This window comes from Rhipicephalus microplus, chromosome X (assembly GCF_043290135.1).
Source record: "Rhipicephalus microplus isolate Deutch F79 chromosome X, USDA_Rmic, whole genome shotgun sequence".
NCBI classification, from domain to species: domain Eukaryota; kingdom Metazoa; phylum Arthropoda; class Arachnida; order Ixodida; family Ixodidae; genus Rhipicephalus; species Rhipicephalus microplus.
Window position 1 is genome coordinate 139,247,200 of NC_134710.1, and position 16,712 is coordinate 139,263,911.

The 16,712-nt window shown below is 40.4% G+C and overlaps 1 protein-coding gene across 1 annotated transcript; it reads right to left on the minus strand.

Moving 5' to 3' along the window:
- Positions 1–2,963: 2,963 nt before the first annotated feature.
- Positions 2,964–16,499, minus strand: LOC142775792 (leukocyte receptor cluster member 1 homolog). Its single transcript, XM_075877865.1, has 7 exons — positions 16,316–16,499; positions 15,755–15,854; positions 12,685–12,837; positions 9,387–9,504; positions 7,914–7,977; positions 5,044–5,158; positions 2,964–3,922 (listed from the first exon to the last, which is right to left on the minus strand). Exons 1-7 carry the CDS (start codon positions 16,336–16,338, stop codon positions 3,680–3,682), a joined length of 816 nt encoding a protein of 271 aa, XP_075733980.1. The 5' UTR covers positions 16,339–16,499; the 3' UTR covers positions 2,964–3,679.
- Positions 16,500–16,712: the final 213 nt, after the last annotated feature.

Sequence of the window (16,712 nt, forward strand, 5' to 3'; positions counted from 1 at the left end):
TTAACGATAGCCTTAGATTTTCGCAACAGACGCTGATGAGCAGCGTCTGTTGCGAAAATCGCGTTTGTTTGTTTTTCAATTCATTAATTTGCATTTGAATTGGGATGTCAGCGCACGCATGACAGAGTGCCGACTAATATTTGGTTTTCTCGCGCATACAGGTGACGTGCAAGGGGTGTTTTCGGTATCGTACACGCTTGCTGGTGATATCAACTTCGAAGCAGAGGTCTAAAATCCTCGCTCGCTCAATGAGTGCTTTAAAGTCACCTTTCTGTGGTTTTTTCGGGACCTTTTTTCTATTCAGGTAACACGAGCTCATTTTACAGCATCGATGAGTTGGGTGACAAAGATCTAGCAGTCAGTTACGGCTATAATTTTTGCGCAATAATTCAGAGAAGTTCTGTACTAATGATGTTTAGCACTGCAGTGTGTTAGTAGTCACTTGTCATTTTGTAAACAATTATACATCGTGTCTGAGTGATCAGCTGCTTTCTATACGTTGTTGCTATATCCATTGAATACTAATCTGAGCCGCCTATTTTGAACGAATTGAAGAAATAAACTTGAAACCCGATGCAGTTGAACCATTATTTTTCCACCACCACAGGAAGCCCCCTCGATGGAGACATGAACATCGAGCTGATAGCAATGAGTGGTTGCTGCTACCTACTCCTTTTCGCGTCTGTAGCAGTTGCCACAAGCAAAACTATATATGAAGCGAACGTAAAGCATGTTATCATCTGAAAAAAAAAAACCTGCATCATTGAACTCTCCATGAATCTGCTTTTAAAATAGCACGCTTTCAAAAGAAACTAATCTTCTAATAAATGTTCATTGCAGTGTTCTCTACTTTGTGATCATCATTTTTCCGAATATGCTAAAGTACCGGGGTGTGCGCAAGTGCCACGAAATCACGCGCCTCCATTGAATTCGGCGGCACCTCCGTGGGAGCCCCAGCGAAAAATGGCGTCGGGTGCAGCACGCGCTGAAGGCTGGAGAAGAGAAGCGAGGAGGAAATGCGCACGCGGAGGAGAGTGTCGTTACTCTCCTATATGAAGGGGTTTTAAATTTGAAATTCACACGAGAGAGAGCTCTCCTGAGGAGATGCGAGGATGGCGCATCACATGACAACGACGATAGTTATAGCGCGAGAACAAAGCGACGACACAGAGACAAGAAGGACACGAAAGACATCGTCGTTTTATTCTCGCGCTATAACTATCGTCACGCCATACCACTAGCCCAAGCTGCCACACTTCTAATTGACAACGACGTCACGAGTTAGTGTGTCGACGCGACCTCACGGATCCTTGGGTACCGCGGAGGCGGGGATCGTTTCTACGACCGGTCAAACGATCTCCGTGCTGCGGGGTATGTAGTGGAATTTCCGGTGGGTCTCTGGCCACATTGTAGTGCCCCGCCGCGGTGGTATATGGCTAAGGTACTCGTCTGCTGACCCGCAGGTCACGGGATCGAATCACGGCTGCGGCGGCTGCATTTCTGATGGAGGAAATTAATCCAGACTTGCATGCACCATGATGGCGAAAATGAATCATGAAGTTACTTTTTTTTTTCTCTCGTGGAAGAATATCCTCGCTTGTGGGATATCTCTTCCGATGACTAGTAAAACTAACCTAAAGAATGGAGTGTGGAAGACGATAGCCAAGCAGATGATGGAGTGCTACCATCTTTATGGAGTGATGTTTAGTTTTGTTTTAAAGTGGTTATTCTTATGAGAATTATGACATCGCCTTCTTTTGTTGCCGCTGCGGTTGCTTATCTGCTTGTTCAGCCTGATAGAGATGTCTTACTTTCTAAACATTTTTTAATGGGCCTCTTTATTGAAGGTTAGACGCTTAAAATATAGATGGTTTTAAGGTTGCAAGCATTGTACCACAAAAAACTTCTGGTCACCTCAATTACCAGCTCCTAATGTTGAAACTAAAAGCACATTTTCAAGTTCTTTTCAAGGGTAAGAAAAGTCTCCCTTTCGTTTTTCACATAAAAGAAACATGCGTAAACTAAAATGGAATGTTTTATGATTTTATGTAGCTGAAAAGAACATTTGTTTTAATATATTTTGCTAAATAAGGGAAGAAAACTGGAAAAATCAGCGGGTTATTTTCTAAGGCTCTTGAGATGCACCGATGCTATTAAGGCACATCGGTGGACAAAACCGGATTTCTTCAAGAACCTGTGTTTGTAAACATTTAGAGGGTATGTAGGCAGTCGTAGCAGAGTGTGCTAGAACACTCTAATAGAATCCGAGAGCTGCTTTTTATTTTCAGAAACATGACATACTTCATATTTTACTTTCTCGGCTGCACTGATGCAGCAGAATCTTAGGCCGAGTTCGCGTAGTGAAGACAGAAGTGGTCTTCTATTACATTGTGTTTCGAAATTATTATTAAACACTTGTACATATAATTGTCAAATATTAATAGGCTAGATTACTTGCGTTCTTAGTTATTCTCATGATAAAAAATGCTACAATTGCATAATTCCTTCACACAGAGCCAATGTACATCCAAAGATACTTTATTGAAATTCCTATCTACCGACTCAATACTAGTATTTGACATCCCGGCTGTGGCGGCTGCATTTCCGATGGAGGCGGAAATGCTGTAGGCCCGTGTGCTCAGATTTTAGTGAACGTTAAAGAACCCCAGGTGGTCAAAATTTCTGGAGCCCTCCACTACGGCATATCTTATAATCATACGGTGGTTTTGGGACGTTAAACCACACATATCAATCATCATATGAGGGGAAAGTTTAAGAAATATCAAAAATGTTTTAATATTCATAATTTTCTATCGTGTGCTGTTTTCTAGAGTGATTTTATCTCTTTATTGAAGGTGTTATTATTATAAGCTTTGGCAGTTTGATAAATAAGTATGCTGAGAACGTAATGCAGAATTCTCGCCGCTCTGCCATATGCTATTTTTGATATAAAAACCTGCAAAGCAGACAAAAAATGTCTTTTTTATTTGGCCAATTTTGAAATTTTTCATAAAAATATGTACACTACCCAGAGGAGTGAAAAAATATCTGAGCGCAAGCCCAAACTTGCATATATTTATCTAAACAAATTTAAGAAACATAGCTATAATACATTTTGTATAATTCATAACCAAAGTAGAAGAAAACAGAAGACAAGGTAAGCGTGGCACTCCACCTTTTTATCATTAGTGATTTACTGTGCTTCGAAAAATTTTGCCCAGCAGAGCGATTTGCGGATCTCTTCTTTCCACGTAGTGGGCAACAATATATAAAATTGCTAAATAAATTTAAGAGGTCAACTGGCCCTGCTTTGTTTGATCTTATGTGTAATTACCCTGCTATAGACCTTTTTAATCTTTCTGGGCTGCTGCATGGGGGTGCAAAAGCTGAGATCACAGTCTCGGCCCGGCATTTTTGGGGGGGTCACGCATGTTAACAACAGCCAAGAGGGGCTCACTGTGGCACCCAGGGAGCCTTCATTGACAAAGTGCATAGAATAGAATCATTGCCAACAACATACAATACATTGCAACACCACTTGTAAGCCTTTACACACATGGCTACTATTCATGCATACTGTACATAGATGCTGCATCTTGATGAAGTATTTTCAGCTTTAACAATACAGCAACATCGCCCATTTACAATCCAGTAAGTGATGGCGTAAACTCGAAACAAGTCACTGCGGACGCTTGGCTAAGTGTGGGTTGTACTGGGAGTTGTAGCCACGTCGTCTATCATCCATGATGACGTCATGCGACTTGTCCTGAACTGGCAGCTCTCCCCGAGCTCTTCGAAGGAGTTCCTCGGCCTTTGCTCGCTCTGCCTTCTCACGAGCCAACCTCTCAGCACGCAGCTGTTCCAGTGGCTTATCCAGGCGCTTTACTTTCTTCGAATGTAATTCTGTTTTCTGTGCAATTTGCTAAAAATGATTGAGAGAGCAAAACTGTTAGTTTGATTCTACTTTCACGCACAGTGCATTTCTCATGCTAGAGTATAACAATCTGCTATTTCAGCGGCCAGTGTCAGCAAGAACATACGTTTTTCAATACACTTTGCAAGGCACACGAACCTGTTTTCAATGTTCATGTTCTTGCATTACACTCCACTATGAATACCTGCACTAAAGACATCAAAGATGTTTACAGATTACCATAGATAATACTGAATGGAGGTAAATTATAGTGCAGTCCATTAGGAGTTGCTAAATAAGAAACATTGTTAGAATTATAACAGCGGGATTTGTGTTCCAACAGTTCATGTCTCAAAAATACAGCAATCTTGCCGATACACCACCCCAGTAAATTTTCTTGTCGAAAAGTTGGCTAGAGTAACATTTTTTGTTCAATAGATTTCCTATCACTTCAAGGCTCCATGTACCCTTGAACATCAGTATTGCTTGAATACATAACATTTCACCTTTGTTGCGGAAATGTTGTAGGCCCGTGTGCTCAGATTTGGGTGCACGTTAAAGAATCCCAGGTGGTCTAAATTTCCGAAGCCCTCCACTACGGCGTCTCTCGTAATTATATAGTGGTTTTGGGACGTTAAAACCCCACATATCAATCAATTTCACCTTTGTTTTCTGACACTGTGCATCTATCACAAAAAACAACAAGGATACTGCACCACTATGCTTATATTTACGCCTTTCTGAAGCACATGAGAAAATCTCACTTCTAACATTTGAGAGCAAAGGTAAACACATTACCAAGACTGCAATACCGCAGATATCACACAACAACTGCGAACAGTGAACGCGGCTATTGTTGATTGTGGCAAAAGCCGATAAACTATACTTTATATGAACAGCCGCAAATGTCAAGTCGCCTTTAGGCTATAAGCCACTATAGTATTAGTATGTTTCTAAATTTTTCACTGTGCTATTTTAAACTACCGGGTGCTCATTACGACACGAAATAATATAAGCTCATTGATAACTAAAAAAGAGTGAAAATAGAAATTTTTTTGATATTGTTACAGCTGTTTCCATTAGGTCTGTATGGTAGCTAAAGTGGCATGAAAAAAGGAAGTGACAATCACATTTAGCTTCTTGATCTTCTGACCGTTTTCCTTCAAATCATACTTCAAGGAGACATAATGCTTCATGAGATGCAGTGGGTCTATGCGGTCTTTATTCTTGGCATCCCTTGTTTCTCTGGAAAGAAAATCAACAAAATTTTACAAAAAAGAACATCAATATCACAAGCACCACTTAATAAAAAGCAAACAAGCATGCAAAGCTTTACATGTGAGACTCCTGTTGTCTAGTTCTCTCCTTGTGCATCCATGATGCATGCTTTACTTTCCTTCATTATGAAACCTCAATAGCTAGGGTGCCTTGATGTTTTAGGGTGAGGATGTCTTCGGAGTCTACTGCGGTGCAACTTCCATATTTGAGCCAACGGTGTCTTACCGATATCTCAACGCTCCGCTGATAAACACGGGATGCAGGGCAAAACATGGCCCCGCTGCGACACCAGCCCCTTCAAATAATGGCAAGATCCTAAGGGTGTTGCCATTCTTGTGCACACATTAAGGCACACTACCAACAGCTACCTCAACTTTTTTTTTGCTCTTAGTAACTATGTTTGTTTGTTTCTTATTTTAGTTTGTTAAGGCTTAAGTTTGGTCAAATGTATACTCGTGTGAAGTATAGCAACCATAAATGAAAAGAGCTTTGTCCACGAGGACTTATAGATCAGGTGGATATTTCCAAGTTTACTGTTGAATGCTACAGTAATTGCATCCAAGTTCAAGCAGCAAAGTATCTAAAGGTTTTTTTTTTTTTTACATGCACTAGCCAGAAACATTCTGCCACATCTACAATTTATATCCAAGAAATTCTGCATTTTTAACCTGAAACTCATCATTTCAAACAGTGTACAGGTTCAACAACTTTATTTCTTCATTTTAGACTGTAGAGAAATGCTCATAAGGCACATGCTAATTAACCAAAAGTAAATAGGAGGAGGAAATAACTTTAATAAAGGAAAAAAACGACAAAATGTGGAAGAATTGTCTCCTTCCCCTAGGTGGCAGTCATGAGTCCTTGTGCTCTGGCAGCATCCTCGGCTTGCCGAAGGACTTTGAGTTGCACTTCTGGGTCTGCACTTAGCAGTGCGGTCTCTCACTGCTCTCCATTACTGTATATTTTATATTGTCCTGTCACTGAGGGGCAAGCCCACAGTATATGATTGAGATCCGCCCATTGATTACAGAATTTACACAAATCTGAGTATATCTCTGGGTAGATGCATTGATAAGTTACTAGGTTCAAGAAAGTGTTGGTTTGTATGAGGTGCCATGCAGTCGCCTGCTGCTTGTTGAGCGAGGTATGTGCTGGGGGGAATCCGCCCTTCCTAGCCTGTAGTGTTTTGTGATCTCTTCATAACTAACCATGCGGTCCCCCTCTCCGTCCCCGGACTTCATGCTGCACTTGTTCGGCCGGCCAATTCTCGAGCAAGGTCGTGCACAATTTCGTTCCTGGGGAGAGATGACTAAGCAAGTGCCCATATAATATGAACTACCCACTCGTCGCAAAGGTTTGCCAGAATTCTTAGCGCTTCCGGTGAGATCCTTCCTTTGGCATAATTTTTAGCAGCGGTTTTGGAATCGATGATCACGACTTCGGCTTTTGTGGAGGCTAGTGATAGTGCTATAGCTGCCTCCTCCGTCACTTCTGCCCTATCTGTACGTACACTGCCACTGACGTTGGAATCCTATTAAATATTCGTCGCTATGATTACTATGTTTTGGCCATACTCGTATTCTGCTGCACCTACATAGACCATGTCCCGTGCGTCGCTGAACTTTTTATGTAGGGTACTTTTAGGACTTCCACCCAGCTGTGATATTTGCGGCATGTTCATTAAGCCAAAATGTCCGTTTCTCCATTATACTCGCGACAAGTAATGTGGTATAAGATTCCATTGTATGCAATACTCTTCATTATTCACACATTGAAAAGGCACGCATAGTAATTTTGGTCAATCACTTAAGTGGATTCAAGACAAATGAAGGCAAAGACTTGATTTTGCACACAGACATGGTCTTAGGCACATGATGCCAGCAGTAAAAAAATATTTTGTAGACTGGTGAACTCCAATCCAAGCTCTAATAGTCATTGCAAGCTCACAACTCCCTGATGACATAACCAAAAACAGCTGGCTTCAAGCTTTCTACATTACCAAGGTACAAAAAAGATGACTAATTGGTATTGATTGACATGTGGGGTTTAACGACCCAAAACCACCATATGATTATGAGAGACACCGTAGTGAAGGGCTCCGGAAATTTCGACCACCTGGGGTTCTTTAGCGTGCACCCAAATCTGAGCACACCCCTACAACATTTCCGCCTCCATCGGAAATGCAGCCACCGCAGCCGGGATTTGAACCCGCGACATGCGGGTCAGCAGCCGAGTACCTTAGCCACTAGACCACCGCGGCAGGGCGCTTACTAATTGGTATACAAGCTGTGAGCTTGCAAAGGCTGAAATTATTTCTGAGCGCAGTGCAGAAAAGACAAGGGGCCCTTTCAACAGATTTATGGAACCGGTGGAAACCAGGAGTTCTGAGATAAAAAAGTTATTGTATTCAATAAAAAGGCCTAATTAACTTTTAATACCATTACTGAACTACTGCACAGTAAACTTAGGTGGCACAAATCTATAAACTCGCACTATATTCAAAATATACACTTTTAAATTTTTCGAAAAATAGGTTTTAAACAGAATTTCATGTGAAGAAAAACACAGACATGTGAAGCTGTTGCACAAAATAATACACAAAGTACCAATAGCACATCGCGAGGCACAATTTTAAAAGACATAAAACTGTTAGAACAAATGACTAGCTCACAAAAGTGTAGCACAAGCCCAAAAACTATAGTAAATATAGCAGAAAACCAACTTTTCTGACTTCTCATGAAGCTGCAAGCGGTCTTCATGTGACTCGGCAAACCATGGTTTGCTCCCTAAAAGAGAAAATCACAACCAAATGAGCATTAATAAATGCCGAAAACCATCTGTGGCAAAGCACAACTCGCACTCAAAAGCAGCTACACAGAAATGTTCGAACATGCTCATATGTGATGACGCAAAAGACGACAAAGTTTCATACTGAATAAAAGCATTTACTTCACTGCTTTTTGGGAAAGGGCACACACAAACAAATTTAAACAGCCATTATAGATGCTATAAACTAAAATGACAAAGATGTATGAAAGTAAAGAACAAAACACCTGTTTTAGATATCCCCTTATCAAAGTGCAAAGCCTGGATAATGACCAGCTAGGAGTGCATAACAATTATAGTTTTATCTTGAAAAGTCTAATTATATACTTTTTAATGAAAGCTCCAATGATATCCTAGAAAAAAAGATTATGTGGCCAAATTTCCATTTCAAGGTCAGTTATATTGAACTATCTTGGGACCAAGAATACTGGATGGCTTCCAACTGGAACAAACCACGTCCTGTTAAGTTCAAATGAGAGGCACTTGCACGAAAATCATTGCTGCCAAGCTAAGAAGAACTGAGTACTTTGACAAAGACAGTAACACACAATTGTGACGATGTAAAAGGAAGCAAATAGAGCTGGCATGAAGCAGTTAAGGATGACAGGAGCTGTGCATTTTAACAGAAACAGCAGCCCAACCCAGGTAGCCACTGAGCCATGGTTTCAACGACCAACAACAGCTGCGACGGGGCACCCACCTTATCCCTTGAAAAATATGAGAAAGAACAAAATAAAACAGGAGGAAATGGTTGTAGTGGTGTGCGTCTAGCTTTCTGGGAGACATAACCACCATGCGGCCATGAAATTGAAATAAGCTGACCGATGCATGCATCAGCCATTTGTGATACTAAGTAGCCAAGCTTTTTGTGAGACAGAGATGACTTAGTAAACAAGCTCACAGCAAGAAGCTTCACACCATTTGGTGTGCATATAACCAGCGATTTCTTGCACATTAAATGAATTCTGGCATCAACACGGTCAACCAGTGGGCAATGGCCACCTTCTGTAAAATACGATATCTATGTGCAGAGCAGACAAAAAAAATACATAAGAGCAGGACAGTATAGTGGAGGTGACACAGCTAGCATATATAATAAAGGAGGCATCAGAGGAGTTGGGTGGTTGGGCATCCTGGCCACGGCATCTGCATCAGCAATGCACAAAAAACCTCATATGCATTTTTCTGTTACTGCATTGGAATGGGAAAATAGCTTCCCTGCTCATTAAAAGATGCATGTTTTTTTCTTGATTTTTCTAACAGCATAGGTCAGTCACCTGTGCTTGACAAAAAATGCTTTCTTTTTGGATTCACACCACTTGTTTGTATCACCACTACTAAAATGAGGACAAAACAGGCATACACATACCAGAGGCTTCACTTGAGCTCTGTCCCAAATATGTGAGAAGGCCTATTTTTTTCTCATAGTCTTCCTGCTCAGCCTTCTTTTCTTTCTCACGATCTTCATTTTTAGAATGCAGGTTTCGCTGATGCACAAGGAAGAGGACAAACAGAATAGGTGAAGGGAACAGCACACTTTCCATGAAAAAAGCTTCTTGAAAAGTTACATAGTACATACAATGGTGCTCAGTATGACTTGCAACATGGAAGCGTATGGCCTCACGAGCTCTAATATTGCACATAGCTTCAACTTGTGCTCATTTACACAACTAAAGAATATGTTTGTATTCCGGAGAGTTAACCCCTTTTGCATTCTGCCAACAGAAGCTAGTCTATGTATAAGGCTGTCTGCCCAATTACTAGCCAAACCTGCTCAAGTCAGTTACTGGTAGCATTCAAACATGCAGTTTATCAGCCCAGTTTATACAAAACAACATGTATATTTTTATTTTATTTATTTGTAAATACTAAGTGCCACTGTTCATGTACGTTGACGTAGGTACAAATCACAAAGATAAAAATATATGCTGGTTTAGCTTCGTCAAGCTGAGCAAGCTAAGAGTTAACCCCTTTTGCATTCTGGCAACAGAAGCTAGTCTATGTATAAGGCTGTCTGCCCAATTAATAGCCAAACCTGCTCTAGTCAGTTACTGGTAGCATTAAAACATGCAGTTTATCAGCCCAGTTTATACAAAACAACATGTATATTTTTATTTTATTTATTTGTAGATACTGCGATCTTTCTTCAAGATATTGGCAGCGTGGTACATGACAGGTAAACTCAACAGAAAAATAACAATGGGTAACTAACATATGAATGTCTTTATACACGCGCTTTTGAGAAAGAAAAAAAAAAGGCAAGCGACGTTATTCTAACAAATTTCAAACCGAGCAGAAAATACGTTTAGCACAAGTAAAAAACAGAAAAAAAGCAAATGAAACATCTCAGCTAGACAAGGAAACTGATCACTATTAAAGCTGTGACTCAAATTGTGATAGTGAGTCTATGTAACGGTTTTATCAGGCAGTTTGTTCCAATCTACTATCGTACTTGGAAAGAAAGAGTACTTGTAACCAACGTTTTTAGATAAAAACGTTGCTTGTAACAATTGACACGTGTAGTGAATGGAGTAATGGCTAGTGAGTGTGTGTGCCTGGTACCGAAACCCTTCATATATGCACGATGTGACGTGTCTATCTTGTACTGACCATTTCACAATTGAAAAAAGAATTTTTAGACGACACACAATTTCGATTATTTATAACAAGTAGGCCATTTTTATATACAAGGTTAGTGACTGAAGTGCAGCCATACATATTGTAGATACAAGGTTAGTGACTGAAGTGCGGCCAACATATATAGCAGACTTACAGAACAAGGGCACAAAGACAAGAAAGAATACAACCCACTGTGCTGTCTTACAACACTGTTTACTACTGTAGCAGTTTGATGCACTCATATAGATGAGGGCACATACATGGAATAATGAGGGAAAAGAGGATAAAAGGAATAACAGAAGGCATTCTTACAGTACGCATGACCAAGGTATCTACTATCGAACCGTTTTTGCAAGAAATCAATTGCAGTTCACAGCTCACAAGCAATATCATTGAAGCAGATCACGTCATAAAACTGGGTAGTGCTTGCGTCAGCTCACCCTTTATACATCTCACTCCTTGAAAAATTATCTTTCTGAATTGGTCATGATAATTTGTGCCGTTCTATAGTACTCACTTTTGACATGCGTGCTGTATAAATGCCTGATTTCATTCCTTTTGCCTTTCTTCCCTCATTCTTCTGTGCACACATCCCCATGTATATCCTACTCAGAGCCCAGTCAATTTGTGGCCGCACAGGTTAAATAAAAAATGTATTTCGTTATGTACACACAAACAGTATTTCACAAGAAAAACATTTGCACCTTTACAGCAAACAGCTTTCACACACCAGTCTGCGCATTAAAATGCACATTGGGTCTTAATGTGCAGAAAAGGAGCCACACTCGCCTATAACAAAATTTTACATTTGGTCACAGAAAGCACCCTCGTTTGATGGGGAACTGTTTGCAGGAGTTTCATGCAGATGTGATGCCTAGGAAGATGCTGCACCGGAATTCTATTTGCTGAGAACATCCTGAGTTGTGGCAGTTCGAAAAATATACCTGCTTTACAAGCTCTGGCATGTGTCTTGCTCACGCAGTTTTTAGTTCAGGAGGCACCATGGCTTTCAGTAGCTTTCGGGATGGCTCAAGGTCAAATTTTACACCACACCCGTTTTTCGATACGAGGTAATATGCGAAACACAGCCTTGTCATCACACAATTCTCAGAGGTCATTGCAGGTTATCGGCTCGAAAAAATGGTGCACCTTTTTGTTAAAGATTCCGTGATTGAACAAACAACAAAATTTACTGCCAGAAAGCTTAATACCAACCCCATAACACTGGCTTACATGCGCACACAAAAGCACGTATTGAGACCCAGTGTGCATAATATGCACATTTTAAGAAAACGGCCTGTGGTAACAAAAATACTTGCTTCAAAGGTTACATGCTGTACAGAAATGATTCTTAAGCTTTCCCTATGTAAATTTAAACAACTATTAAAAATATGACTACATGATAACTTAGTAATTTGGGTCTTTGTTGGACACCATCACTAGAACGTTGAAGACTAGAATACCGGCATGTTTCAAAGCAGAAAAACATAGCATCTACTGTAGTGAGCAGCCTCAAATGCTCACGAGATGACACCCCATGATCGAGAATGTGATTGCGCCAAAATATTGGCTGTAATAGTTGTGCGAATTTCCAAAACGAGCAAAAAACAAGTGTTATAAGACAGTGCAGTGTGTAGTCTTCTTTTTTTGCCTTTGTGACCTCATTCTTAAACTTACTGTTACAGATATACAACAATCCCAAGCCTCCAACTTTGTGAACTTGTACATGGCTAATGATGCACAGGAATGATGACTATTTTGCACACTGCAAGTAAACATATATTAAATGTAAATATTAAACACCCTTTATAAATATAAAGCTAAATTTAAAGAAATAATGAAATCAACACACAATTAAGCCAAAGAAAGCATAGAGTCGTCTATGCTTTCCTTTGGCTTACTTGTCCGCCAGCTTTATTAGTTATGTATAATACAGAAAATGAGCCCCCCCCCCCCCCCCCCCCCAGATATTTCCCATACTTTCGTAGATTAAGAAAATAACAGCATGCAATAGATTAACAACGAGTTTGCAGAACCCAAAAAGGTACCTCAGCCTTTTCCACATCTTTGAAGAAATTGAAATGGCCACCTGACGTCAAATCTGTCACAACCTCCGCAGTTGCAACTTTCCCAAGGTCTAACTGTTCTTCGCTACCCCCCTTCACTTTTCCACGCAAGAAGTTGATCCGGGCTTCCGATTCCTGCATGAAAAAAGGCATGATGACATATAGAAGTGATTTAAATTTCAGCAAACAATGATTTGTAGCATGTAATTCAAATCTAATACTATCAATGAACAAAAACAAAAGTAAATGGCAAGATGTGCACTCCTTCCCAATACTAGCCTTGCTGCACAAACTTGGTGTTAGTTACATCAAGTTAAACAATCTAAAACTGTACAAAGGTAGCTTCTAATAAGCCAGTAACAACAAAAGTTTTCCAAAATAATGTGTCATCAAATAAGACCCCAAAACTTATTTTGAAATTCTTCGGAGTACCAACAACTTCCCTACTTAGATGCAGACAATAAAATTTACAAAAAGAAAGTCTGCACAGCTTAGAAGCAGAGTATAATACTCAATACTACAGCAAAAAAATGAAAGGCTCAATTAAAAAAAAGAGAAATGTTTTGTGGTAACATGTTTATAAACACACAAGTCCATTGAAAAATTAGCACTGCAGACAGTAAATAATTAAATTATTTGGAACAAGTTATTTCTTGTTCTTATGCCATGATTATGCCAGTAGTACACAGGCTAATTCAGTGAGAAATTACATTCTTCTTCCCTGTATGAATCCACACAATTCATCGTAACTTCATTTCTCAATGTTGGCATTCTGTTGCAGGCTAAGGTGATTTAAGAATTGTTACAAACTGGTCCCAACATTTCTTCTAAAGAAGCATGTCACTGCATGTAAAAAGCTACCAGTTATTTCCAGCCTGATCCACAAAGCTGCAGTTAGCCATTCTGTTTGAAGTATATCTTTTTCAGAGTTGACAGCAGTCTACAAGCATGATTCTGAAAACACTTGAACAAAAAAAAAAAAAAAAACTCCACTTCAGATATTCTATGGTTGTGAGTTTAGTACAAATCAGAGGCAAGTTTTTTTTTTCATCCTTTTTAATTCATTTCCTTTCTAATTCATGATCACTGCACTTGAATTAAAAACTACAAACAACACTTCCCATGCTTTCCCTGGCTTCATACGATCATGTCTAAGAAGAAACTGATATCTCAATTCATTTGCCTTCTTTTATTTAACAATTACTGACATTAAAGCTTCAGTGCACGGAGTTAATCAGACTATGTTTATGTACATTGCACATAAAGTGGCAACACTATCTCAAAAAAAAAAAAACCTCTTTGAAAGTAATGTGCTTGTCAAGCGCCTTTTCATCCATGTCTGGCTCAAATTTTCAAAAGTACCTTATTCACTCAATTGTAATGCGACCACAACTGTAACCTGAGGGGCCACTTTGATTAAGTTCAGGAAAAAAGAAAAAAAGTTATTTTCATATTCAATTGTAACACGAGGTTTGACTTTAAGTAGCAACAATCTGGAAAAACACTTGCATTACATTCGAGTAAATGTGGCGCAGTTAGAGAGGGAGATGTGAGACAATGTCGTGAGGGCAGCCGACGGGGTGCCAGTCTCGCCACCTTATTCATTGACTGAAGCAAATCTGCGGCGGCTGCCGGTGTCCGAGATGCCAGGCGCGTGAACCTGTTATATTCCTCACGCAGCTCCAGCTTGGCATGAGCTGCGCGAGACGCGCGGCGCGGTGGCTTAGAAAAATGATGAAGATGATGAATGGTGGTGATGATGATGCTACCGCCTCACCATCTGCCTTTCAAGATTATATTACTGATCATTTTCAGAACTAAAACTACGTTCACTGAGTTTGTTAACCTACACACAACCCCACCCCTTATATAATGCCCCTCCAAGAAAGAGGGGCCTTTAAGGTAATAAACTGAGCTGAACAGAAGAGAGTTGCCTTGGCTGCCACGAAGGATGGTGGATGTCAATCTCGCTGGCCAAATGTTGCTGCCCGGAAATTATGGCCGCCGGCCGATGTCTTGTCCCTGGGCGGACCTTGCCGTAGCCACATATAGTTAAATAAATTGTTGGTTGTTTTGACCTGAAGTTTCCCTTGCCTGCTTTCACTATGAACAGCACACAGGAAGTCCAATACCCACAGATTTAAAGGGCTCTTGTTTGGTCATACTATTTCCCTGTAGCATGAAGGCAAGCCTGGCACTCATTTTCTTTCTTGTCGAGGCAGAAACCAAAAGTAAACTTTCCATGATTTTGTGCACATGTTTATCATGTCTATGAAACCACACAAGGCACAACTTCCAACTGAATCCTGTGTTTTATTTGCACAGCATGCGTACTACTTCGCCTAACCACGCAGAACGAGAGGGTCGTCTTCTGGCGTGGCAATAAAGTGGTGCACCGTGGCAAGCTAGGGCGGTCGACATGCAAATGTGCGTGAGCCTTGCAGCGCCCCGGTGGCAGTGTACACATGGTTAACTACAAGCCGACAATTTGGCGACAGGACGGAGTAATCCTGCTCCGTATGTGTTCTCTCTCTCGCTTCATACTACAATGCAACACATTGGTTCCACACGCACCCACGGGATGCGGCCCATGTACCATCGCCCATACACTCCCGAGTGTCCTTTTTCAATCCGTGAGTACTGTACTGTATCAAAAGGTGCCAACATTACCGCGTACATGAAATATTAGTGTTAAAGAGAATTGACACCACGGTGGAAAAAGCTAATCCTAGGCTAACGAACTCATGAGTCGACTCCCTCGGACTCGGATCGAGCCTTGAGTCTGAGTGAATTCGGAAGAGTAATTACTTGTGTGAGTTTGAGTCTAAGTGAGTCCAGTTGAAGAAAAATTTCGTGAGAGTGAGTCCTAGTGAGTCCTAGTGAGTTTGGCTCAAGAAAGTTTTGGTGAGTCTCGAGTGAGTTCCACTTTTTCTGCCGACTTATGCTTGTAAGATATTTGTATTGTGCTTGTTAAATTCGCGCTTTCGCAGCCGACAAAAACAATATTTATGGCAATAAAGGAAAAAAAAAAGTTCGTGGCAGTGCTACTCACCGCAAGCTGAATCTTCCTCTGAAGTTCCTTTTCCTCTTGGGCTGCACGCGCTTCATCCTTGCGTACACGGTCAATATTTCGCTTGGTGCGAACATGCCAGCTGTAAACAAAAAAGCAGCACTTTTTAGCAGAATAACACTCTCACTTTTTGCCCCATTCAACCAGATCTTCGAAATCAACCTCTCCATCTATCGAATACGAGTATGAGCCGTCCAACCTAGCCAGGTAGGACCAGTGCCCCTTTCAAAGAAGCAGGTATTGGCAATACGTAAACATCGATTGGAGGCTACAGTTTTCAAAATGGACTACCTAAAAGACGAATTGACACTGAACGAAATTGATATTTTGTTAGTGTTGCAACAATTCACAACAAAAACAAAGCTTCTTTTACTACAATACTTTTATTTTTCTAGCAGCTTTAATTATATACACCTTATTTTTCTCGAACTAATGCTGCCTAGTAGCCCCTCACGTACAAATGAACTTACAGGTAATTTGAACGGCGTAATAGGCAATCTAACAAAGACTGCAAAGCAACTATTTTATCTGAATACGACGTACCTTTTTTTGGGCAAGATATTCATTTTGTCACACCGCTGTAAAACAATGCAGAGCTACAGGCGCTACAAGCTCATTCCTGTCATGTGTCAGCGCTCGTGTCTTTCGTGTCCTTCTTGTCTCTGTGTCGTCGTTTCGTTCTCGCGCTATAACTATCATCATGCCATACCAACTAGCCCAAGCTGCCACACTTCTATGATAATCAACGTCGTATTTGCACAAGCCTTTGGCTTGGCTTTGCCTTGACTCGATGTAAGTAATGTAAAGTACTTTCACGCAAATTATAGATAAAAATTAATATTTCTGAAAACTATGCTAACAAACTCCACTAATAACTAGGTCAACTATTGTTTAGTTATGTTTTATTTTTATTAGTTGTCTTTTAACGTTTACAGCTTTC